This window comes from Columba livia, chromosome 6, assembly GCF_036013475.1.
Source record: "Columba livia isolate bColLiv1 breed racing homer chromosome 6, bColLiv1.pat.W.v2, whole genome shotgun sequence".
Classification (NCBI taxonomy): domain Eukaryota; kingdom Metazoa; phylum Chordata; class Aves; order Columbiformes; family Columbidae; genus Columba; species Columba livia.
This window is the reverse complement of record NC_088607.1, coordinates 36,133,579-36,156,886: the sequence shown is the minus strand read 5'-3', so window position 1 is coordinate 36,156,886 and position 23,308 is coordinate 36,133,579. Positions and strand designations below refer to the sequence as shown.

The window sequence follows — 23,308 nt, the reverse complement described above, 5'->3', positions numbered from 1 at the left end:
GATCATGGCTTAGGGATGGGAGCTGAGGGTTGTAGGGGCGATGCTCATGGGGACAAGAGGAGTGAAGAAGAGGTGGTGTGAGGGTAAATGGGAGGAACTGGGAGTGACTGGAACCATGTCGGGGGCCACTGAGAGCAACTGGGATAATACTGGGTGGTACTGGGAGTACTTGGGACTGCACTGGGCATAGCTACGTGTGACTGGGATCATGTTGGGGGCAACTGGGAGTGACTGGAAGCACGTTGTGGGCAACTGGAGTCATGCTGGAGGAACTGGGATCACACTGGGAGGAACTGGGGCCATGCTGGGGGTAGCTGGGAGTGACTGAGATCATGCTGGCGCAACTGGGATCAGAGTGGGAGCCACTGGGGCCGAGCCCTAATCACTAAAAGCTGAGCTCAGCGCCGGAACGTCTGGGTCCCGGACGCCTGGCTCCGGGACTTGCCCCGCCCCGCCCCGCCCCCGCACCATCGAGACGCGACCTCCGGGTGCGCAGAGCGACCGGGCAGGCGGTTGCCTATTGGTCCGGCGATGACGGAAGTGACGTAAGACAAGCCCGGCACGGCGGCAGGTTTGAATTCGCGCGGCGGCGGCAATTTGGGGGGTCCCGGGCGTGACGTCACGGGGCGGTGACGTCAGGGACGGGGAGCAGTGGAGGGTGACGTAGGGGGTCCTGGGGGGCACACGGGTCCCCCCTGAACCCCCCCGGGCTCCTGGGTCTCCTCCAGCGCCCAGGACGCCTGGGTCCCCCCTGACCCCACTCCCCGGACGCCTGGGTCCCCCCGCGGTGGGCGGAGCCTCGCTATGGCCCGCCCCAAGCCCACCGCCCCCCGGCGCCGCCCCGTCCCCGCGCCCCCCCCGCCACCAACCCCACGGACCCGCAGTGAGTGGAGGGAGGAGACACCCCACCCTATGGACCCCTCTGAACCATATAGATCTCTCCCTGACCCCCACCCCATAGACCCCCTGCACCTTATAGGTCCCTTCCTACCCCCACCCCCTGACCCTATGGACCCCCCCGCACCCTGAAGTTTTCTCCCTTCACCTAGCCCTATAGATCCCCCCAATCCTATATATTCCCCACTTGCTCCAGTCCTATAGATCGCACTGGACCTACTCCACCCCCGCATCCTATAGACATTCTCAAACCCTGTAATAGGTCCCTCCCAGACCCTATGGATCCCTCCCTTTCCCACCCAGCCCTATAGACCCCTCTGACCCTGCAGATTTCTCCCTCTCCTGGACCATATATATCCTTCCAGATCCTATACGTCCCTCCCGTTGTTCCCTGGACCCTGTAGATTCCACCCACCCCCAAACCTTGCAGTTCCCTCCCTTTCCCCAAACCCGGCCCCTATAGATTCCCATGGATCCCTCCCCCCCAGGCCCTATAGATCACTCCCTGCCCTGTCCCCATGTCCTGCTGTCTCCTCCCCATCCCCATGTTCCCCTCATGTGTCCCCATGTCTCTCCTTGTCCCCTATGCCTCCCAGTCCCCCCATCTGCCACGTCCCTCACATCTGTCCCCTTGTCTCCCTCTGTCTCCCATGTCCCCTGTCTGTCCCCCATGTTGCCCTGTGCCTGCCCTGTCCCCCATGTTCCTCTCATGTCTCCCCATGTCCTCCCATCTGTCCCCATGTTCCCACATTCCGCACCCCATCCACTCCTGTCCCCCATCTGTCCCCATTTTCCCCTGAGGTGCCGGCAGCCCCTGATGCATCCCTGTCCCCGCTGTCCCTGTCCCCCTTGTCCCCAGGGCGCCGGCCGGGCCAGCGGGCGCTGCAGGAGATCCGCAAGTACCAGAGCAGCACCCGCCTGCTGCTGCGCGCCGGGCCCTTCTCCCGCCTGGTGAGGGGGGATGCCCCAAAATACCCCAGGACCCCCAAATACCAGGGACCCCAAAATAGCCTGGGACAACCCACATCCCCCTGGGACCCTCAAAATCCACCCTGGGACCCCAACATCCCCATGGGTTCCCCTCAAACCCTCCCTGTGGCTTCTCGAACTTCCCCTGACACCCCAGGGACCCCCAACGTCATCATGGGACCCCCGTCCCATCCTCAGGGGACCCACATCCCCACATTGTCCTGTGTCTTGTCCCCCTGCCCAGTGACACGGGGCCCTTCCCCCCATTTGTGTCTATAGGGTCTGGGAGGGGCCTATAGGGCCGGGTTTCCCCTGTCGCACTCCAATGTCCTTGTGTCCCCCCCTCGGCCCCCCATCCCTGATGATGCCTCCTGGGACACCATGTCCCCTCTGCCCATGGTAGCACTGTTGCACCTGTCCCCACACCCACGTTGTCCCCATGTCACCGCCCCTGGGGTGTCCCCATTGTGGTGTCCTCCATGTCCCAGGGTGCCCCTGTGTCCCCACCCTCAGGGTGGCACTGTCCTCATGTCTGTCCCCGGGTTGTCCCTCACCCTGGGGTGGGATGTCTCCATGTCCCTAGCATGACCCCCAGGTGTCCCCATGCCCTGGCTGTCCCCATAGTGCCCCCTCAGAATGTTTCCACACCCAGGGTGTCCCCGTGGTGTCACCCCCAGCGTCCCTGTGTCACCAGGTGCGGGAGATCTGTCTGGTCTTCACCCGGGGAGTTGACTATCGGTGGCAGCGCGTGGCGCTGATGGCCCTGCAGGAGGTGGGTACCGGCGGGGTCCCATGGGTGCTCAAGGGGGCCCCAATGTGCTGAGGGGGGTCTTGTAGGTGCTGGGAAGGGTCTAGAGGTGATGGGGACATCCCATGGATGCTGGGGTTTCCCAGGGTGCTGGAGTGTCCTGTGGGTGCTGGAAGGGGCGCTGGGGGTGTACCCAGGGTGCTGGGGGGTGCCCAGGATGTTGGGGAGGGTCCCAGGGTGGCTCAGAAAAGTCCCATGGAAGCTGGGGGGGGGGGGGGGGCGCGTCTTGGGTTATGGGGGTTTTGGGGTCCCCCTCCCTTAGGTCACGACATTGTGGGGTTCTGAGCATTTGGGTGCATCCAACTCCTCTGGGCTGGGTTTGGGGAGGGTCTCTTCCCCCGGGTTGGTTGAGGGGGCGGTTCCCGTCCCCTGGGAGGGGCCAGAGGAGGGGTCTGGGGTTTCGGGGTCCCTCCCAACGTGTCGGGGTGCAGGCGGCGGAGGCCTTCATGGTGCGGCTGCTGGAGGACGCCTACCTGTGCACGCTGCACGCCCGCCGCGTCACCCTCTTCCCCAAGGACTTGCAGCTGGCCCGGCGCCTGCGGGGGCTGGAGGGGGGCGGCTTATGAGAGAACCCCTGAGACCCCCTGCATCGGAATCCCCCCACCCTCTCAGGACTCCCATTCTATTGGGGATCCCCCCACCTTAATGGGAAACCTCTCACAATGGGGAGACTCCACTCAGGGACCCCATTTCTGAGAATTGCCCGCCCTGGACCCACCCTGAGATCCATCACTATGGGGGTCCCCTTGGGGACTCCCCCCAGACCATCATGTCAATGGCAACTCCCCACCAGGATCCCCACCCTGGGACCTCCTCCAGCAGACCCCACTCCAGGATGTTGATCCCCATAATGGAACCCCCACAATGGGAAACACCCCAGTGTGGAACCCTCCCAGCCCTGTGTCCCCCCAATAAATATTTGTTGACTCCCCCCACGTGCTGCTGACAATATTGAGGGGGTGAGGGTACTGGGGGAGTCTTGGGGGCCCTGCATGGGTGGACATAATGGGGGTGATTCCTAGGGGGATGGCACTGTGGGGGGGTCTGGGAGGGACCTCTGGGGAGTCTGGAGGATCCAGGGGAGGTGATGGGAGTCTGGGGGAGCCCTTGGGGGGGCTCTGGAGCTAACTGGGGGGAGACAGAGCATGATGGGGGGGCACCCGGGGGTGTGGCTTCCCATGGGCTCCCATGGGAATCGTGGCTTTCTGGGGTGGGGCTTTATGGGTCCCCCTGTTATAGAGGCCTGGTGGAAGGGGGGTCCCTGTCTGCAAGGGTGGGGCTTGTGAATGGAGCTGGCCTGAGGGGGTGGGGCTTCAGGGGGTGGGGCTTCAATGGCTTCAATGGGTGGGGCTTGGGGCAAACACCTGCACAAGGTGTGCACTGATGAGCTATTCCAGGAGGTGTCTGAGCTGTTGGAAAGTGTTATGGGCTGCACAGTGTTCATGGGGGGAGAGAGGGATAAAACTGGTGATTTCGGAGCCATGAGACCCTGAGCACGAGGCACCTCAGACTCCAGTGTCCCACCAAAGCTGGACTTGGCATCGGTCCCTCCCTCCGGCATCACAACCAAAACCAGACGCGAAGCTCTTGGAGCTGCAGAGCAGCAGGAATGGTGGCAGCAGCACACAGCGGGCGCCCCACAAAGAACTGACAGGTGCTCATAGTGGGGGGCTGCTCAGGGGCACCGAGGGGCACATCTGCTGTCCTGGCAGGGAGTCACGAGGGGTTCACTGCCCCCGGCAAGCCGAGATGTTACCACGACTTGTCAAGAGTGTGGACCACCCTCCACCGCGACTCTTCCACGAGTGACGCTGCAAGGCAGAACCTGAGTAGAATCGTGACTATAAAGCCCTGGGGGTGCAAGTGAAAAATATTGATTCCCAAGTCATCTTTCCCTCCATTTTACCAGCTGGAGGAAAGGGAGCAGCCAGAAATAACCACATAACGCACATCAACTCCTGGCTTTGTGGCTGGGGCCATCAGGAAGCTTTTGGCTTTTATGGCAACAGGGCATATTTTGATGGCTGTAATCTGTCAGGGAGCGGTGGAACCCACCTGTCTAGAACAAGCATGGGAACCTTTCTTGGGCTGTATTGTTGAGAAGAGACTCTCATGGAATCTAATTCTGCTTCGTCGTTCAGTCCTATCCAGAATGCAGTTCTGGTAGAAGTCAGGTAGTAGGTGCGGTCTTGCTAGAAATCTAGTGTAATGCAATAACATTTCGATTTTTTAATAGGGAACTAAAGTACACAATTTTAATAATATAGTTACTGTATTTGATGAGCTACTTTTTTTACACAGCTTAGTAGGACATCTATCTTCTTCTATCGATGCCTTAACAAATAAAGACCAAATCCCCACCCATTGACATCGCAGATCCCATACATGCAGTTGTAGTAAAGGAGCAGGTGTTGTCATTTCCAGCAAGCATCACCTTCTCTGTTTAGCACTTCACATGCTGCAAAGTCAAAATAGATAAGCAAACTCACTGCTGCTCCTCCAGCTGCCTTTATGCCTTACGGTGCTTCATTCCTCCCCTTTCCAGGTGATTGTGATAAGGGTGGTGAGTGGGGCCCGGGATGTAAGAGCCACAGCCTCTCATCAGGGAGCCCATTCTGCTCCTGGGTGCTCTGCTGTTCTTTCAGGAGTTTGTAGCCTTTGAGCTGCATGAGCTATATATTTGGACACCTAGAAAAGCCAAAGCATCTATTTGAGGTAAGAGCTTCAGGACCGGCCTATGTTTAGCAGCATATATATATATATATATATATATATATATATATATATATATACTTTTTTTGAATGTTGGTAGATGTCTTTAGGGGTTCTGATAGCATGGCTGTGGTGGTGTTTGTGAAACAACCCTTAATAAATACATACTGTCTCCAATAAGTTGATATTATGGCACGTTGCAATCGTACCCATACTACCAAATGCACCAGGTGTTTTCTTCGGGGTTGTTCTGTTTGTTTTTTCCCCTTTAGGTCCTTTGTGCTGTTTTTCTGGAGTTTCTGACTTCAATGAGGATGGAACCTTGTGGGCTTTTTTCCAATGGCTTTGCTGTATGTTGTGTGAGTTCATAAGGCAGGGTTTTCTTTTCTTCCAAAGGTATTTTATATAATATTTCATGTTATAGAAGGGATAGCAACATTCTACAGTGAATATTGATCCAGAAGAACAATGGAGAGTGTCCAAACCATTTAATGTATCTCATTGTATCTTTGTGTGTGTAAACCAGAAAAGCCAAGCTTGTAAGAATCTGAAAATCTCAAGGTGTAATGAAAAACCTTAATATAGCAGCAGTCACCAATCTCACTGTGCTGCAAATCCATCAGACCACGTTCAAACAGCAGGCAAGGAGCAACTTTAAAGCAGATTTTCAGGCCCGCAGCCGCGTTCATCCCTTCCCAGAAATGTGGTTTTCTTGTTTGTGGCTTGACCCCTGCAGCCCCAGTTCTCAATGGTGTAGGTGTTGGTGCAGAAAACAAACAACAGATCTTTCATGTATGAGATCAGAATTAATCCCAGGGGACGGCAGAGATCTTTAACTTGGTAAAACTCATTCTGAACACCTGGGCAGTTTGGCCGTTGCCACTCTTTCCACTGATGAGCTTGATGGGATAGCGAGGAGCCAAAGAATAAAGGCCTTTGTTTTATGTTTATGGGTTTTTTCTGCAACTAAACTGTTTTCAGCATCCTTGCTGTTTAAGTGTCACTATGAAGGATCACCTGCCTTTCCTTTCTATAGGAGTCACAGTGGCCTCCAAGGCACGTGTTAAATTGCAGTAGCTCCCACTGCAGCTATTTATTTAACTCCTGTGTGAAACTGGGTTTGTTTTTAATAGCTGCAAGAGTCAGGACCAGCCCTTGGTACCACCTTGGGATGCTGCAAAAGCTGCAGCAACAGCTGCCCTCTCGCTTGCCATTTACATCTTCAGAATGGAACGCGAGAGCATCTGTTCTGGCAGGTCTAAGATGGAAATGTATTTCTTTTTCCAACTTTGCTTATTCCCCATGGAGGGCTGCTGGGGTTTTCGGCTCAAGCAGAAAAATACAGAGCTATTGAAAAAGCTAATTGCTCAAGAATATGAAGTCAGAGGTGCAAAGCCTAAAACACTGATGTAGTTGTGTCCTCAGCCACCAGCTGAGGAACCTGATTCCCCCCTCCTGAGGATGGAGAAGGTACCATGTTGTCCTGGTTTTGTTAAAACCAAGTTTCTCTTGTAGTGAATGTGCCTGTCAGCTAAAGCTTCATATCAGCTGCATTCTTCTGGAGAACCAGATCCATGTTTTGGTGAACGTAGCAATAGAATACGAGGTTATTGATAAGCATGGATGGACATCTCGCCAGAGGGGCAACAAGAAACAGGTGACCAAGAAACTGACCAACTGTGTACAACATCCCATTCACGTGAATACTGCATATAAAAGTGGGAGATCACAAGGATCTCGTCCCTTTTCCTTATGGCCGACATTAGGAGAGGACCTTGCTAGTCGTCCCTGTGAACTGAGGCCAGTGACAGACTGAATCCAGCTCCGGTTGGCTGCAGAGTCCAGTCCAGGACTTCGGGTGCCGGCTCTGCAGCTGCTGGGACTTTCAGGATTGGTTTTGTATATTTTGTATTATTTTCTCTATTTTATTAGTAGCATTAGTAAAACATTTTTAACTTTTCCAACTCCTTCTCTCTGTCCTTCTTTCCCTCCCGATCACCTGTCCTGAGTGGGAAGTGGGGAGAGGGGGTTAACAATACATCTGCCAGGGTTTTATTGTCACCCCGCAATCTAAACCCTCGACACCTGTTCCAAATTACAGGTGCCAATAGTGGATAACTAACAGCAAAACTTGCTTTCATGGCAAATAACTGAGAATTGCTGTTGTGGTCGTGATACAGTTTATCTGGTGTGAAACTGTAGCTAAGAAGTGATTAACAAAGAATATCAGATGCCGTCTTACTCCAGTGTGAAGCGTGATTGCTGTTTGGAATAGAGCCTGTACTGAAGGGAGTCAGTGCTCCTGGGTGGATATTCATGACTTTACAAGCGTACAAGGATAGGAAATGAAGAGCAAAGATAATGTGAAGGTAACACTCAGTTTATTCAGAAAAATATATATATATATATATACACACAGGTGACTTGATCACTGTTGCAGGCAGGAGGCAGAAAATGAGGTATTTCCAGTAAGGACTTCACTCTTTTTTCCCCATCAAATTATAATGATAACCAATAACTACAGTGATGTTAATCTAAACTAGTTCAGACCAGTTCATTTATTTTAATTGGTGAGGGTTATTAATGTTACCTGCATCTATAAGGCTGTACAATTACAGTGTTGGAATATAATCTGGTTTAATCTAGGCATACCAGCAGCAGCCATATCTAACTATCCCATTTCCTCAGGTTGTTACCTCAGATTGTCCCCGTTGTAACCATATTTTCTTTCACTAATGAAAACTTCACACGTTTGTGGTGTTCAGATGGATTACAGTTGCTGAATTTTGTGCGATATCTATTCATTTTTGCTGTGTTCCTGTTAAACCAGTCAATGATATTTCATAGGTGAAGCTGCATAGCTGCTCTCATCCCAGTCCAACACACATTTATTTTGCACCCTGCCTTACTACCTGTAATTGTTCAGCTTCCCATTCTGTAAAAGATCTTGTTGAGTTTATTAAACTTCTATTAATGACAGTGATGAGTGAATTTGCCTCTGTCTCTACCCCAAACCTCATCTTTATTCTTTTTCTATTAATATACTAGTAAATCTTCTGGGCCCCTTTGCAGTATTTCAGCTGACAGAAATAGGGCTTTCTTTGCAATTCTTGCCATCAGAACGACTTCATTGCACACTCTTTTCCCCCACTCACTCCAAATCCACTTGAACATTCTCTTCCTGGCCTCCTGACTTCTGCCATTTCTCTCCGTAGCTGCATTTTCTGAAGACATGAAGCTTTGTGGAGAACACTCTATAAAAAGATGCGACATATAGTTGAGTGCAGGGACCAGTGGAGAAGGATATTCTATCAGCATTTGCTGTTCCAATATTGCTCTCCAATATTGCTGTGAAGCAGCTGGGGAGGTTTTGTTTCTCCTGTGATCTTTCTAATGTTGGTGACATCTGACACCAGCTTCAGTTTCACACAATCCAAGAATGTCAGGGGTTGAAGGGACCTGGAAAACTCACCCAGTGCAATCCCCCCATGGAGCAGGAACACCCAGATGAGGTTACACAGGAAGGTGTCCAGGCGGGTTGGAATGTCTGCACAGAAGGAGACTCCACAACCCCCCTGGGCAGCCTGGGCCAGGCTCTGCCACCCTCACCAGGAACAAGTTTCTTCTCAAATTTAAGTGGAACCTTTTGTGTTCCAGTTTGAACCCATTGCCCCTTGTCCTACCACTGGTTGTCACCGAGAAGAGCCTGGCTCCATCCTCCTGACACTCCCCCTTTCCATATTGATCCCCAGGAATGAGTCCCCCCTCAGTCTCCTCTTGTCCAGCTCCAGAGCCCCAGCTCCCTCAGCCTTTCCTCACACGGGAGATGCTCCACTCCCTTCAGCATCTTGGTGGCTGCGCTGGACTCTCTCCAGCAGTTCCCTGTCCTGCTGGAACTGAGGGGCCACAACTGGACACAATATTCCAGGTGTGGTCTCCCCAGGGCAGAGCAGAGGGGCAGGAGAACCTCTCTGACCTACTGACCACCCCCCTTCTAATCCACCCCAGTTTCTCCCTGTAATTATGATTCTGGATGTCACTGAGTACATCTGATTTTTGTCTACAAAATACCACCGATGGGTCTTAGTCACACCATTTCCATTTTTCCTTTAACAGAAGTAATTTTGGTGGCACTTGGTCGTTCCCAGGCATATGTGTTGTTCCATGAGTGACAACTGGCAATATCTTTTCCCTTACACAGCTGCTTGCCTTCTGTTGTTAAGTTGAAAAGTGCACAAGTTTTCAAGGCTGGGGCTGCCGAATTCGTTTTGGCAGCGCTTCGAACTGAAGCACAGGAATTGTTTGTGTAATTACAAGTTGTTGTGACAACCTGTCCCTTGCCACAGTTAGACTGCTTGTGGTTACCTGAATAATGACTACCTGCAAAATTACTTTAACCTGGTCATGTTTTCAAGGTTTTCCATTAAGCACTCACGTCCCTTCAGGCCAAGTGTCAGATTCAGGATGTATCTGCTGTGTTTCAGAGCGTGTTTTAAGGTGAAGTAATTAATCGCTGTAAAAGCCACCTCCTTGACCTGTAATGCTGAAGTCAGACTTTCTGCAGCCCCATGTGTTGGGAGAGCACGTGGTGAGCGAATTCTCAATCCACACCATTTCCAGGTAAGATTTAGCCGAGCTCCCTCAGACATAGACAAGTTCTGTCATGTGCTTTGGTTATTCTAAGTCTCTGCTGGCACCTGTTGGAGATAAACATATACATATATATATATATATATATATATATATTTAATGCCTCGCTGCTTTTCGTAGGTAGGTGGAATGCTGCTCTGAACCGGCCTGCATTGCTCTCTGAAAAGGTATTTTATATTAATCAGGTGAATGCTGTTATTTTATAGCTGCCCATATGTCCTGCTGATTGGTAACTCGTGTACGCAACTGGGTTGTAATGCCACGAGTGGGTCTTGCTGCAAGTCCCAGGCCCTCGCAGTCTGTCTCAGTGATTGATCCCAGCCAAACATCCCCAAAGAGGATCCACTGAACAGCCGCGTTTTGAGAGAATTACGTTGCTGCATCCCTTTAGCCTGCCTGATATCTTGTTTTGTTGAAGAAGTGTCTATTAGGAATTGCCTGTTTCTTTTCCAGGTCACCCACCTTTATGGGGCATGTTCTGTCTCGAATGCAGGGAGGATTATTCAGGCTTCAGCCAGATTTCTGAGGCAAACACAAGTGAGAACAGCGTGTCTCTTGCCTTGTTTTTCTGTCCTGTTTGTAGTTATGTATTGCTTATAATCATTCCTGCTTTGTTAACATCAGGAACAGAGGCCACTATGATTGTTTCACACCTAAGTCAAAAGAGAATCGATTAAGGATTTTATAAAACAGTTTAAAATTTAAGCGTCTTGAAAACATGTGGTGAGAATATTGTCTTGTTCCTGCTCTACCAAAAAAAGGATTTGTGGAGGTTGAAAAGACTTACTGATAATTAAAAGGAACATGTAGATGTTTAGAACTGTTTTAAGAAGTGAATCACAGAAGCAAACAAATGAGAACATAGCTCTGCTTTTCCTCTAATTTTCTTGTAGAAAACAGCGGGTGAATGATGAAACCTGCAAAAGCCTGGTATATTCATATTATCAGGCAGACTGCAACTGCCCTGAAGTCTGTGGAGCTCCAGCCTGGGCAGCGTCTGTCCCACCAGCATTGAGCAAGGGGGCAGCCGAAGTCACACAGCCCTTCCCCTCGCTCGCAGGTGCTGCCTTGTGCTGCTTTTAGTCCTTTTCCTGCCACTGTCAGAACAGAACATGTGTGGATATTAAGAAGTACACTGGAAGCAAGCTCATTAATGAACGGCACAAGGGTGAGTTGGGGAGGCGTTAAGGTGAAGTAGGAAGGAATATCTTGCTGGTGGGTATCTAACTCTTCGATATCTTCTGCTGCAGAGAAGGGGAAAAAAGGAGTGAGGCTGAAAATGAAGTGAGAGAGGAAGAGAGAAATGCTGGAGGATTAAAGTGGTGGGATGGGAGAGAAAGCAAGAGGAACAGCTATGAAGAGACCCGTTCCAAAGGAAACGGGGTGCAGGAGCGTTGCGGTGGAGTTCCGTCGGGTGCCTGGCTGGGCTCTAGGGGAGGAAGCAATGCCCTGGGCTGTACCGGAGTACGTTCCCACCAGTGTGACCGACAGAGTTCACAAACATGAAAGACGTGCTGGCACGTGGGTTTTATTGACTGAGAGCTAGCGAGGGTGGGAGAAGTATTTGTACATCCCGCCATGGCCTGAAAGAATCCCCTCCCAGCCTCCTGAAGTAAAATTAACCTGAGAAAAATAAAGCACGTCTCAGCAGTGTGAGAAAGTTTCCTTTTTGCTCCCTGCTCAGCTGTCATGACTCCAGATTTTTACCATTGCTTAGAAGGTTTTTCACCCAAAATGAATCCTACTGGTGGCAGTCAGTGATACATTCGTGTTTCCCCGTTGAATATGTGTGCTGACGGCGTTGCAATTTTGGCATCTGAACTCTGACCAAGTGGGCAGAAAGGACTGTCAGCCAGAACGAGCGGCAGATCAAATGTCCTTCCATCTCTTTTACTGAGCTTTCCTTGCCCTGTCTCTTTGTTGTCCCTCCAGAGAGGTGATGCCATTTCATCAGTGAAACGGGACCAGCACCCCAGGCAAGCCACAGACTTTGGTACAGGGTGAGAGGTGTTGTGCCTTTCAGGCTTTTTCTCTGTTGGAGGTACAATTCTTCCTTGCAGCAGTTCCTCTCACCTTTGCATCATCTGGGTTCTTCTAACATGCTTATTGTATAGGTTTTGCTCTCCCACTTGCCACCAGCAGATAGCTCTGTTCTCTCTTCCTTAGGGTGGAAGTAACACTGTCTTACTGGTGGGGAAAATGGTGCCTCTAGAGATATTTCTAGTTGCTCAGCTATTTGACAAAGCAGGAGCCCACTTATATTTGCAAATAAAAAATAGGATGATTTATATGAAACTGGAAGATGGGATGGGGAGGGAAGCAGAAGAAGAGGAGAGCATACGGGCACTGTTTGGGGTTTTCTTCTGGTTTTTTGGATGTTTCTTCCAGATCCACATAAACACTGAAAGGTGCCACTGTCCCTTTATTTTTTCCTGCAAAAATTGTGTTGGATATCCACGCACGACGGATAAAAGGTAGGAAAGTGCAGCATGGGTGCCAGGGGCTCTTGTTCTGTTGCTTGCTGGGCAACAGCAGCAGCTGGTCACAAGAAGCTCGGTGCTTTGGGACGAAGAATTTTATTGTATATTTACTGCAAGTGATGGGATCTCAGAGGTGATCACTGTACATGGAGTTGTCTGAGGATGATCGTGTTAGAAATGGCTTTGTAGGTCTATGTACCTGAGTATAAGACTGATGGCGGTCTGGTGCTGTCCTCGCTGTAACACAGACTTTGCCTTCAGTAACTTTGGAGGCTTTTGTTTCGAGCTCTTGTAGTTCTGGTAGAACTGCAGACTTGAAGTTACGCCTAAGCTGGCGGGGAAGTTTGCTGCTCAACCCACTCACAAATCAGCTGGTGAGCAATGGCCTGTTTGGGAGGGAACCAGGGTAAATAACTACCGTTGTCTTGCTTTGAAGATCTGGGCTCTCTCTTGAGACCCTCCACGACTTCCTCCAGGCCAAACCAACGCGCTGCCTCAAGTTCCTGGCTGTTCATACTGATCTGGAAAGAATTCAGAGAGTACCGGTTCCTTAAATTGGACTTAAACATGGGCAGTGGTACCTTACTTGTTCTTGTACCCACAAGATCCTATGCCAGAATGCCTGGAGTGCTTTCTCTACACCTGAATTAAGTGCTGATGCCAACACAGGGAAGGACATGACTATCCACCAGCACTTTGTCTTGGTTTTCTTTCAGGAAGCCAGAAATTGGGCCCCACTATTCCATCATGGAACTGGCCTGCAAAGTACCAGTAATTAACATGGCAGAATTTGCACATTCTCTGGCAAATATGATATTAATACTAGAGAGCACCTCCTATGCAAAGTTCAGAGGAAGAAATATGGAGGCTTTAGGTTCTGAACTCATGTATATACAGTGACTTGTGCAAAGCCTGGCATGTTGCAGCAGAAGACATAAGTTTGGTCTTCACTTGTAGCTGATGGAAAACGCACGTAGAGTGGATCTGGTGCTCTCTAAAGTCCATGGGCTCAAAGACATTTTGCTACGTAAGGCAAGCAGTGAAACACCCCGGGGGGACCCAGACCTGCTCACCTCGGTCTGCTGTGCCCTCACCAAGGCGTGACACGCGATCATCAAGCAGCTGCTGGGAAAGGGCCAGTGCTGAGAAGCCGAGTAGCGGAGCGACTCCACCTCCAGACCCACCTCCTCGGCCACCTCTCGCCGCACTGTCTCCTCCACGTTTTCACCTGGAAGCGACCCAGGTTAGGTAAGGACAGCCTGGCCTCGGGGCAGCAAACTGTGGTGACGAAAATGTAGGCACGCTAATTTCTGAGGTGCAGGAGCTCTGGCTGTGCTGACCTGGGCACATCTGTCAGCAGGATGCTCAATTAAACTCATTGATGCTCACCTCCCTTCCAGAGAGGCATCAGAGACATTTTGGGGTTTGTCTATATACAGCTGGTGGACAAAACAACGCTGCCTTTCTTCGTAATTTCCCTTTTTAAGCCATTTTCCCTCCTGTAACAAGAGGTCTGTGGTTTTAACTCTGAGCCAGACTGCACTAGACACTAGAATGAAAAAGCATCTGCGATTTTAACTTGAGGAGACTTACACTTGTATTTACCACCAGCAACTAGAGCAACTGATATGTACCCATAATTCCCATTATTCTCAGACACATACAGCTATTTTCAATTATCAGAATGGCAACGCTGTTCATATCCAGTATGTTCTCCTCTGATGGCACCTATGCATCCATCCTTCTCTGTGAACACATTGATGTCCCCACACCCTGTGTGTCCAAGGCCACCGCGCTGGATCACAGACCACCTTACCCACATCGCAGAATCCTGACAGAGCGCTGAACATCCCCGGGGGAAATGAGGGCTGTCGCGAGAGGAGGCACCGGCTGCCATCGGACACCAGGGTGATCACCACGGGAGATGTCTGGCGAACGCATCAAAGAGCAAAGCAACAAGTTCAGACCGAACAAGCACGTGCAAATTGTTGCTTAACCTCGGGTGCTCACCTGTGGATAGTAAGTTATTCCGCTGGCGTGGCAGACACGCTTGCTGCCGGCTACGTTTTTCTGAGTGGGCTGCCCAGATTTGCTACAGTACTGGTGGGAGTCGTGCCACCGGAGAAGGGACTGGGCCTGCAAAACACCAAAAGAAACACAAATCTGGTTTATACCTGGGGCAAAGAGATGATTCGGAGCACTCCCCATGAATAATACTTTGCTGTCTTCTCCCCAGCATGCAGTCATGTGGATAAATTCTGATTATGTTTGGGAGCCCCAGCAGTACATCAGAAAAAAGGCAGATTCTCCAATCAATATTTCATGCTTCTTGCTTCGAGGGAGGTAGGGAAGAGTTGTTCTTTATTGGGATATAATGGGAGTAGTAATGGGAACTGAACTATTCTAAGGAGCCTCCAACCCTGAAAACCTTATTGAAAAATAGCCCGAGCACCACAAATGTTACAGAGCAGGAAAAGAAACGTATGGGTGAGAACAGCTGTTTTTCACACACAGGTATTTTCTTAGGGCTTCCAAACATATAGAGCATCTGCAGAGTAACAGCTTACCAGCGAGGGGTTTTAAAAGAGCAGCTCTGAGAGAGGATCTATACGTTCATTTGTGAAATTCAGTTTGCCTAGATTACAGTAAACTAGTGTTGTTAAGGTGAGGACAAACTGGGGCTGCTGTGACTGCTGATAAGGTCAGGATTTTTCTCCCTGGACATAGAGCAGGGTTGATGCTAAATGGCTAGTTACTGTGGTCATTCTGAAGCCACTTGCCTGTTTTTCTATTGCAGCTTGCTTTGGGGATTGTAAATTTGGGAAAAGCACTGTAATTTGTAATGTGTTTGTGCCTAGGTCACTGACAGTGTACGGTAGGTACTTCCACAATACGTACTCAATCATAAAACAATAGGGGAGAGCAGGAGAAGGGTTGATGTTAGAAATGGTTAGAAATTCTGTACAATACCGAAGCCAGCACAGAAGAATCCTTCTCATCCACTATGAAGAGAGCCTTTTGTAAGTCTGTGAACGCTCCCTTGAGTTCAGACTCAATAACTGATTTCTCCAAGGCTCCTGTTCCAAAGAAAAAGTCTTTGATCTCATAAATTGCAGTTATTATCCCAACTTTATGCCCTTCATTGTTCTAGTATACAATTTCTGGAAGTTCCCGTGGAAGTGACATCACATTGGTGGTAACATTCCCAAAAGTCAAGCGACCTGCCGAGAGACCACCTTTATTCACACATGGGAACAGCGGAGCGGTTATGGGGCTCTGACCCACCGCGCTCACAGCAGCTCCTACAGAGGCTCAACCGAGTCCTCTTTGGTGATAAATATTCACCCCACGAGGATGGGGGATGCTGCTTAGGCAGCATCTTCATCTCTGTGCATCAAACGCGATGGATGAGGAGTCATCCTAACCTAAATCCACGGCGAAGTGTGGTACGTGCTCGTCTGAACAGCCGATCAGCACCGACTTCTCTATCCACTGCTCGGTTTCTTTGAATTTCTCCAGGATCGTTTTCATCTCTAAACAACAGGGGAAAAGGGAAAATGAAGGAAAGCTGTGACGAAAGCAAGTTCATACAACCACAATATGTCTCTGGATCTTCAAGGCATGTTCAATCTTGGCTTGAGGCAGGGTGCTTATGGGGGACCAGACAAGTGGTCCTACCCAGATGGAGACCACAAGTCTGGCTTTCCTGCTAGCTGTTGGAAGTTTAGACCTTGTCAAGCTAAAGATGCAATTCCTGTCATGCTTGAGGAGCAGCTGCCCATTCTGCTTCTGTCCTGCACCAGCCAACACCTTCCTCTTCAAGGGAACATCCTCCGTTACGCCAAATAACCTTTGTCAGTTAGACCTCGCTTGTTTTCCTGTTAGCCCCTTCTCCTCAAAAGGCATGGCCTCCAATGTTTAAAACTGATCATCTCAAAACAGATCAGGTATATGTCATAGAACCACAGAATAATTTTGGTTGGAAGAGACCCTCAGGATCATCGAGTCCAACCGTAACCTAACTCTAGCACTAAAATGTTGATACTGTATGTGCGTGAAGAGCATAAGCTTGTGTCCACATGCCAAGGTTTTAAATCTAAATAGTCTTTGGTCATTAACAAATAGCATGGTGCAAATAGCAGGATATTCCTGCACAACTTGATAGATTTTTCAGCCTCCATGTAAGGGGCTGCGTATTGCAAATGACTCTATCATTTCAGCTGTGTGATGCAGGAGGTGTTTGTTTCTGGACACCTACTTACCTGCTGCACTAAGCTGTGGCACCAAATATTTGTTCCCAACTTTCTGCAGAAAGGGGAAGAGATTGTGAAAGAGGTAGAAAGTCCCTGAGGTCTGGGCTTGTCTGCAAAGGCTGTCATCTTCCTTTAGCTCATTTAAGTATCTGCAGTGAGAAAAGAAATCAGGAAGAGTCCAAGATCATGTTGAGATGACCTGTGTTACGTTTATTTGGGTGCATTTATTTTGCACACAGCAGGGGGGGCTGAAAGGACAATACAGATTTTAGGGATTTCATATGCGTCTAGGGTTTTTGACAGCCGAATTGGTGAGCTGTAGCCTCTAGCAAAGGTGCTGTGTGGCAGAAAATATTGCAGTTCTTACAACGACACAAGTAGCCTCGAATCTTGGACAACCAGGCAACCCAGTCTTTTACACCAAGAGAATCACAGAGTGGACTGGGTTGGAAAAGACCTCAGAGATCACCAAGTCCAACCCTTGGTCCAACTCCAGTCCATTGACTAGATCATGGCACTAAGTGCCATGTCCAAGCTCAGCTGAAAAACCTCCAGGGCTGGTGAGTCCAGCACCTCCCTGGGCAGCCATTCCAATGCCTGACCACTCTCTCTGCAAAGAATTGCTTTCTAACATCCAGCCTCAATTTCCCCTGGCAGAGTTGAAGCCCATGGCCCCTTGTCCTATTGCTGACTGCCTGGGAGAAGAGACCAATCCCCACCTGGCTAGAACTGCCCTTCAGGTAGTTCTAGAGAGTGCTGAGCTCACCTCTAAGCCTCCTCTTCTCCAGACTAAACAAGCCCAGCTCCCTCAGCCTCTCCCCATAGGGCTTGTGCTCAAGTCCCTTCCCCAGTCTTGTTGCTCTTCTCTGGACCCGCTCCAGCACTTCAATCTCTTTCCTGAGCTGAGGGGCCCAGAACTGAACACAATACTGCAGGTGTGGCCTCCCCAATGCAGAGCACAGGGGAAGGATCACTGCCCTTGTCCTGCTGACCACGCTGGTTTGGTACAGGACAGGATACCATTGGCCTTCTTGGCCACCTGGGCACACTGTTGGCTCCTGTTGAGCTTCCTGTCCGTTAGTCCCCCAGGTCCCTTTCTACCTGACTGCTCTGCAGCCACTCTGTGCCCAGCCTGGAGCGCTGCAGGGGGTTGTTGTGGCCAAAGTGCAGCACCCGGCACTTGGCCTTACTGAACTTCATCCCATTGGAATCAGCACATTTTTCCAGTCTATCCAGATCCCTCCTTCCAGCTGCTCGACACTCCCTTCCAACGTGGTGTCTGTTTTGTAGCCCTGATCACTTATGTGCAGGAAACCTTGATCTTCTCTTCTATCCCCCCAAATCTGGATGGCTCCAAGTCCTGTTTGGCAAGGCTACCAAGCACTTCAGGTGTTGAATACGCTTCCCCTTGGGCTGGGTGTGTTGCTTCAGGGTACATTCTAGCAGCATCGCTTCAAGTCTGCTGTGTGTATTTTAAGAGATCTCTAGCCAGGACAGCAATAATAGGCATTCGTTAACAGAGCTTCAGCCTGAGAGAACCTGTTCTTATCAGCGGTGAAGGAAGCAGAGAGGTTTTGATTGTTATCATTTACAGAGCTCCCATAGCATTACTATATTATTGCTGAACTGTTAAAAGATTGACCCCTGGGTTGGATTTAGGCAGAGATGCTTGTGAGAGTGGACATGGGAGTGCCAAAATCCAGTCTTCTCACCGTATACAAGAACCAGATGAGAACTCACCTCATTTTTCTAACATAGGTAGAGTGTAACCTGCAGAAGAGAGAGGAAGCTCTTCTGTGCACTGCTTGATAAATCGCAGCCATGACCAACAGGTAGCTGTCTCTGCCTAAAAAGAGAAGTGTGGAATATAATGCAGCAGCCCTACAAAGTTAAGTTTGATTTAAAAGGTGCAATAACCCACTGCTACCAAAAATCTCCCTGCAGAATGCTGCCATCTGCTTTCTAAAGTCATCGCTTTGGTTTTAGCCTCTAGCCGCACATTAAACCCAGTTTCAGGCTATTTTTGAGACTATTTATATATACCTCAGTTTGTTTCTGTTTGTTTCTGTCTGTGCTATAAGACACAGGCCTTGCAGAAATTGCTAAAGACCTGGTTAAATGTTCCTGACCTAAACTCCTGTATCCCTGGGGAGAGGAGCAGCGAAGGTGGCTGCTCTTCTGTTGTTTCCTACGCAGCTGTAATGGGCTCGATCCACCCGAGCATCCCATTGCAGCGGGTCTGTGGGAAAGGCATCGATGCCAGAAGGGAAGGAAAGACAAAATATCAGCTGGGGAAGAGAATTCCTGGAGGTGGACAAGAGTTACAGCCGAATTGCATCATCTCCAGCTGTGAATGGTTTTTTGTGCCAAAGGATCCGACCACATTTTAAGTCACAGATTGCAGTTTGAGCTCAGCTTTAGGATGTCAAAAAATAGCTGGAGAAAACAGACATCTCTAGCATTCATCTGAAACAAAAACAAACTACAGTTTGTAATCCTTAACGATTATTTTTAATATTTCACCTTTCAGCCACAGAACTCGAAGCCCTGTAAGAAGGAAATTACCTTTGCTTCGACGTACAGACCACCTAAGCAGCGCCAAGGGAGAGTCTGTAAGTCCTGACTTTTGGTGAAGGTCAGTGATGGCTCTTGTGGCTTCTGCCCTCTCTTTCCCATCATCCCAACCGAGAGTGATCTTCATGGGGATGGGGACAGCATCAGCAACCATCACAGACCTCCGCGTCTGAAAACAACTCTGCGATGGGACAATTTTACGCGTCCCTGACTTCTCCGTCTCCTACCACCCAGGATGTGAAAACCTCCAGCACAGCGAGGAGTTTACACACAGCCCTGCACTTTGCTCGGGAATGACCCACAGGAGGAATAGCTTGAATGCCATTGAATAGATTAAATGCAATGTACACAGGCGTTTAACCCCTTCCTTCCTAGGAGCTGTGCTGCGGGATTTCGGTCAGAATCATTGAGACGGAGACAGTTAAAAACTTGACCTCGGAGGCCAGCCCGAACACCCCGGTCTCGCCTGCGAATGCCACCCGGGTTGTCCCGCTGGCGCGAGGGGGATCTCGGTTTGCCGTTCCCCGCGTGTTTTCCCCACTTACTTTGCTCTGTGCAGACGGAGAGCTGTCTCCAGCAGCGGGGGCAGCCACCAGAGCACCCCCTGTGACCCCAGCTCCTGCAGCAACCGCCGGGACAGCTGTTTCACTGGTTCCCAGTCGTTCTTCCCCCGCTGGGAGCGCTGGGAAATGTAGTTCCGCACCAGCGGCTCGCAAACCCTTGGCAAAGCCGGGCGGCCGGGTGTCCGCTCCGGATTCTTATTAACTCCTGGAGTTTGTGTGGCTGCATAAAACTAAACTAACTTTTTTCTTTTTCTTTTTCTTTTTCTTTTTCTTTTTCTTTTTCTTTTTCTTTTTCTTTTTCTTTTTCTTTTTCTTTTTCTTTTTTCTTTTTCTTTTTCTTCTTCTTTTTCTTTTTCTTTTTTTCCCCCCACCTGCTTCATTCTATCAGAGACACACATGCTGCATTTGGCCAAGATATTACAAGAACAATGCTACTGCAGTCATTTGAGCTGTTCTTAGCAGAGAAGTTTGTTCCTGTTAGTCTCTCTCCCTCCCTCCCTCCCTCCTTCTCTCTCTCTCCCTCCCTCCTTCCCTCTTCCTCCTTCTCCCTCCTTCCTTCTCTCTCCCTCCCTCCCTCCCTTCACCCTCCCTTCACCCTCCCTCTCTCCCTCCTTTCTCTCTTTCCCCAAGCTTCTCTGTTTTTTTTTTTTTGTATTAGTAACAGCATTGTTTAAAGTTAAGGACCACGTGTCCTCAAACAAGCAATCACACCAAGATCCGTATATATCTAAAGCACCGAACTGCTTGGTGTTCAAGCACCCGAACCCGCAGCTGAGTTTGTAAGTGAATAGCTCTGATCAGAAAACATGCTGTGCCACGACAGATGTCAGAATGAGGACGTATATTTTTCACGCCTTTATAAATGAACAAGCAGACTCCTCTCAAGAATTGAAAACATTATTCTGGGCTGGGACTTACCTGCCTATGTTTAGCACAAAGAGAATTTTATAAACATATGAAAGTAAATGTTTTCAGGGCAGTCTTTTGCTTTTTGGTCGTGAATTGAGATGCTAATTGAGAACTCACATAATGTAACTTGAGAGTATAGCTTGTAAAAATAATAAATAAAATATGCAGGGAAATAGCACTCTTGTTACCAGTGTTACTTACAAGTTTAAGTTTAATTATGCTTGACTACTATTTGTGTGCTTCCTGAAACAGAGCAAGCCCCATCGTATTAATCCACTAGGCTAATTGGATTAATGGAGAAAACACATCTTCCCTTAACAAGATAAAGGATTGAAATATAATCTCTACGGAAGTATCCACCCTGCTGTTAAAACAAACTAACAGATTTATTGACCCTACCTGCCCTCAGAAATGGACCTTGCAAGAAGAGCTGGTTTTAGAGGGACCTTTGGACCTTGAATTTTGGGACAACCTCTCAAGCTCCTTCAGCCTGGAGCAGCTGATCATTTGGTAAGTGCTCCCCTATCCAGGTGAGGGATTAAAAGCCAGAGCACGATGCTGCATTGTTGGGACTCCTTTGAAGGCAATGCAATGCAGTGCTGTGGCCTCTCCTTGCCATACGCAGATGAAAAACATAATGGATTAGGCCAATTGTGTATACCTGGCATCTGTGCTGTGTGAAGATACGCGGAGAAAATGAGATGAGAGTCACCTGTGTGACTGATCAGACGGGTAGGGAGCTGTGCAGTCTGTGAGAGACTCCTTGTGCTTCTCCGAGGGTCCATACACCTGCTTGTGATGGCACGTTGCCCAATTCAATATTTCTGCGGCACATAAGGAGATGATTTTGAAAAGAACAGCATCTTTCTAATCATTTATTCATGTAATTATTTAATTTAAGGAGCACAAGTATCAGTCGTCACTTTAGCACTGAGTTGCTTCTTTCTAAGTACTGTTCAGCTGGGCTCCGAGTTGCGTGAATTGCATTTATAAACTATTATTTGTCCCCTGCAGATACTGTACTTCATGAGGGAGGGAAGTGAAGGCCTGGCCATGCAAATGCATCCCTGACAGCTTCCTGTAGCTTACTAATTTGAGCTTTGGCAGGCCACCAGAGGAACTGAATCCCTGCGCCTGTCCTGGTGCAAGAGAAGCAAGCAGAAGGAGCAGGCGAGGAGAGCACAAGCACTGGGAACAAATAATTGTGGTCCCTTACCCAGACAAGGTTGCGAAATAGGCACGTTTTGGTCCTACGTTACCAAGATCCTTTTAAAAATTTGGGTTTGCTAAAATGCTCATATTGGTATCAGCATGCTACTCATATAGGGAAAAGATTTTTCAAGCCAGAGAAGTGGCTGGAAAATATAATTCTAAGCTAATAATGGTTATACCAGTGATGTTGCTTTCTCTTGCCATTCTGTTCTGTCTTTCCAGCTGCTCCCAATAAGCAGAAACCAGCACTAGAATTGCTAAGAGCGAGCAACTGTTAATTGCTTTAAATACATAAAGCTAGCAAACTTGCATTGAAAACTTACGGTCAAGCCACATGAAACAACTTGGTATAAAAACCACTTCTTCTTTAGGAAGAGACTGAGGAAAGACAAGCTGCTGCTTTAAAGAGAAAGGTAATGAGTGGTGTGTCACTCTGTCATTAAATTGTAGATACAAACTAACCAAATCTGGCTTTGTTCTAAAGTTTGACTTGTAATGTATATATTATGTATAGGATGGACTCCTACAGTTTCTCATGTGTGTCACGGGGACCTCAAAAGACAGCAACTCTCTAATTTGATGCTGCTGGTTACAGCCTGTGCTCCTAACACTCATACGTGTGTAGAGGAGAAACTTTAATGTCTGAGTGATGTTTTAGTAGGATTTGCTCATTTCAGCTTATTGGGATAGAAGGTATGTTTTTGTCTTTTTGTCTCCCTGTTGGTTAGGGGAGGTCATAAAATTCTGGCACTAATTTGCTGCACTGCACAAAACACCTGATGATACAGGATCCGTCCAGGTAATGAGTTCATTTTGGGAGGAGACTAGCATTGACGCTCAGGCACCATTTGATAAATGTGGGTGGAACTAGATGAGGCTTCATCCCTTCACAAAGGATGTACTTAAATAGTTAATGCGTTTTAAAAAGCTAAGCGGTACTGTGTGTTAGCTCGATATGATATTAAGATGACTCATCTGTGTCTTAAAACGTTGCATCCAGGTCACAGCAGGACACCGAAGAACTGGTAAAGGTTCAAAGAGGACAACGAGCATGATCAAAGACTTGGAGTACGGCCACTGCAAGGTAGGGTCCGACACTTCAGCCTGCCTAAGGGATAGGTACCAACTGTTTGCTGTCTCATCACATGCAAAAACCTCATTAATCAAATCTAATTAGTTGGAGCCTCATTCCCAGTGAACAAACGGGGGTGGCTTTCCATGCCCTGGCACAACTGCTGGGTAAGAGATGCTGTGGATGCGAAAGAGTTTCAGCTCAAGAGG

General features: G+C 49.0%; 2 protein-coding genes across 9 annotated transcripts; one reads left to right on the top strand and one right to left on the bottom strand.

Annotated features, from left to right (window-relative positions):
- The first annotated feature begins 520 nt into the window (after positions 1–520).
- CENPA (centromere protein A) lies at positions 521–3,605 on the top strand. Of its 2 annotated transcripts, none has more exons than XM_065068140.1 (4): positions 521–883; positions 1,757–1,848; positions 2,519–2,638; positions 3,106–3,605. In XM_065068140.1, the coding sequence occupies exons 1-4, from the start codon at positions 805–807 to the stop codon at positions 3,238–3,240; spliced, it is 426 nt and encodes a 141-aa protein (XP_064924212.1). In that variant the 5' UTR covers positions 521–804; the 3' UTR covers positions 3,241–3,605. The 2 variants fall into 2 exon arrangements, with proteins under 2 accessions (XP_064924212.1, XP_064924213.1); XM_065068141.1 differs by having other exon boundaries at positions 529–883; positions 2,561–2,638.
- A 7,943-nt stretch (positions 3,606–11,548) lies between these two features.
- On the bottom strand, positions 11,549–20,389 carry NUDT13 (nudix hydrolase 13). 7 transcript variants are annotated; one of them, XM_065068103.1, is made up of 11 exons: positions 19,889–20,389; positions 18,510–18,615; positions 16,779–16,918; positions 15,942–16,049; positions 15,487–15,593; positions 14,527–14,652; positions 14,333–14,444; positions 13,590–13,744; positions 12,935–13,037; positions 12,716–12,842; positions 11,549–12,595 (listed from the first exon to the last, which is right to left on the bottom strand). In XM_065068103.1, the coding sequence occupies exons 2-11, from the start codon at positions 18,590–18,592 to the stop codon at positions 12,322–12,324; spliced, it is 1,335 nt and encodes a 444-aa protein (XP_064924175.1). In that variant the 5' UTR covers positions 18,593–18,615; positions 19,889–20,389; the 3' UTR covers positions 11,549–12,321. The 7 variants fall into 7 exon arrangements, with proteins under 7 accessions (XP_064924175.1, XP_064924176.1, XP_005505260.1 ...); XM_065068104.1 differs by having other exon boundaries at positions 12,446–12,842; positions 19,889–20,384; XM_021291314.2 differs by lacking the exon at positions 11,549–12,595 and having other exon boundaries at positions 12,597–12,847; positions 19,889–20,382.
- Between the last annotated feature and the right edge of the window lie 2,919 nt (positions 20,390–23,308).

What these genes read in the sequence shown, in the direction of transcription:
- CENPA (XM_065068140.1), top strand. Translation starts at nt 805, where the DNA reads ATGGCCCGCCCCAAGCCCACCGCCCCCCGGCGCCGCCCCGTCCCCGCG. An exon ending in CCGGGCCCTTCTCCCGCCTG is followed by an intron (nt 1,849 to 2,518) that starts GTGAGGGGGGAT and finishes TTCCACACCCAG; the next exon opens with GGTGTCCCCGTGGTGTCACC. An exon ending in CGCTGATGGCCCTGCAGGAG is followed by an intron (nt 2,639 to 3,105) that starts GTGGGTACCGGC and finishes GTCGGGGTGCAG; the next exon opens with GCGGCGGAGGCCTTCATGGT.
- NUDT13 (XM_065068103.1), bottom strand. Translation starts at nt 18,592, where the DNA reads ATGGCTGCGATTTATCAAGCAGTGCACAGAAGAGCTTCCTCTCTCTTC. An exon ending in ACCTATGTTAGAAAAATGAG is followed by an intron (nt 16,919 to 18,509) that starts GTGAGTTCTCAT and finishes TTCTCACTGCAG; the next exon opens with ATACTTAAATGAGCTAAAGG. An exon ending in ATCTTCAAAGCAAGACAACG is followed by an intron (nt 12,843 to 12,934) that starts GTAGTTATTTAC and finishes CCGCCAGCTTAG; the next exon opens with GCGTAACTTCAAGTCTGCAG.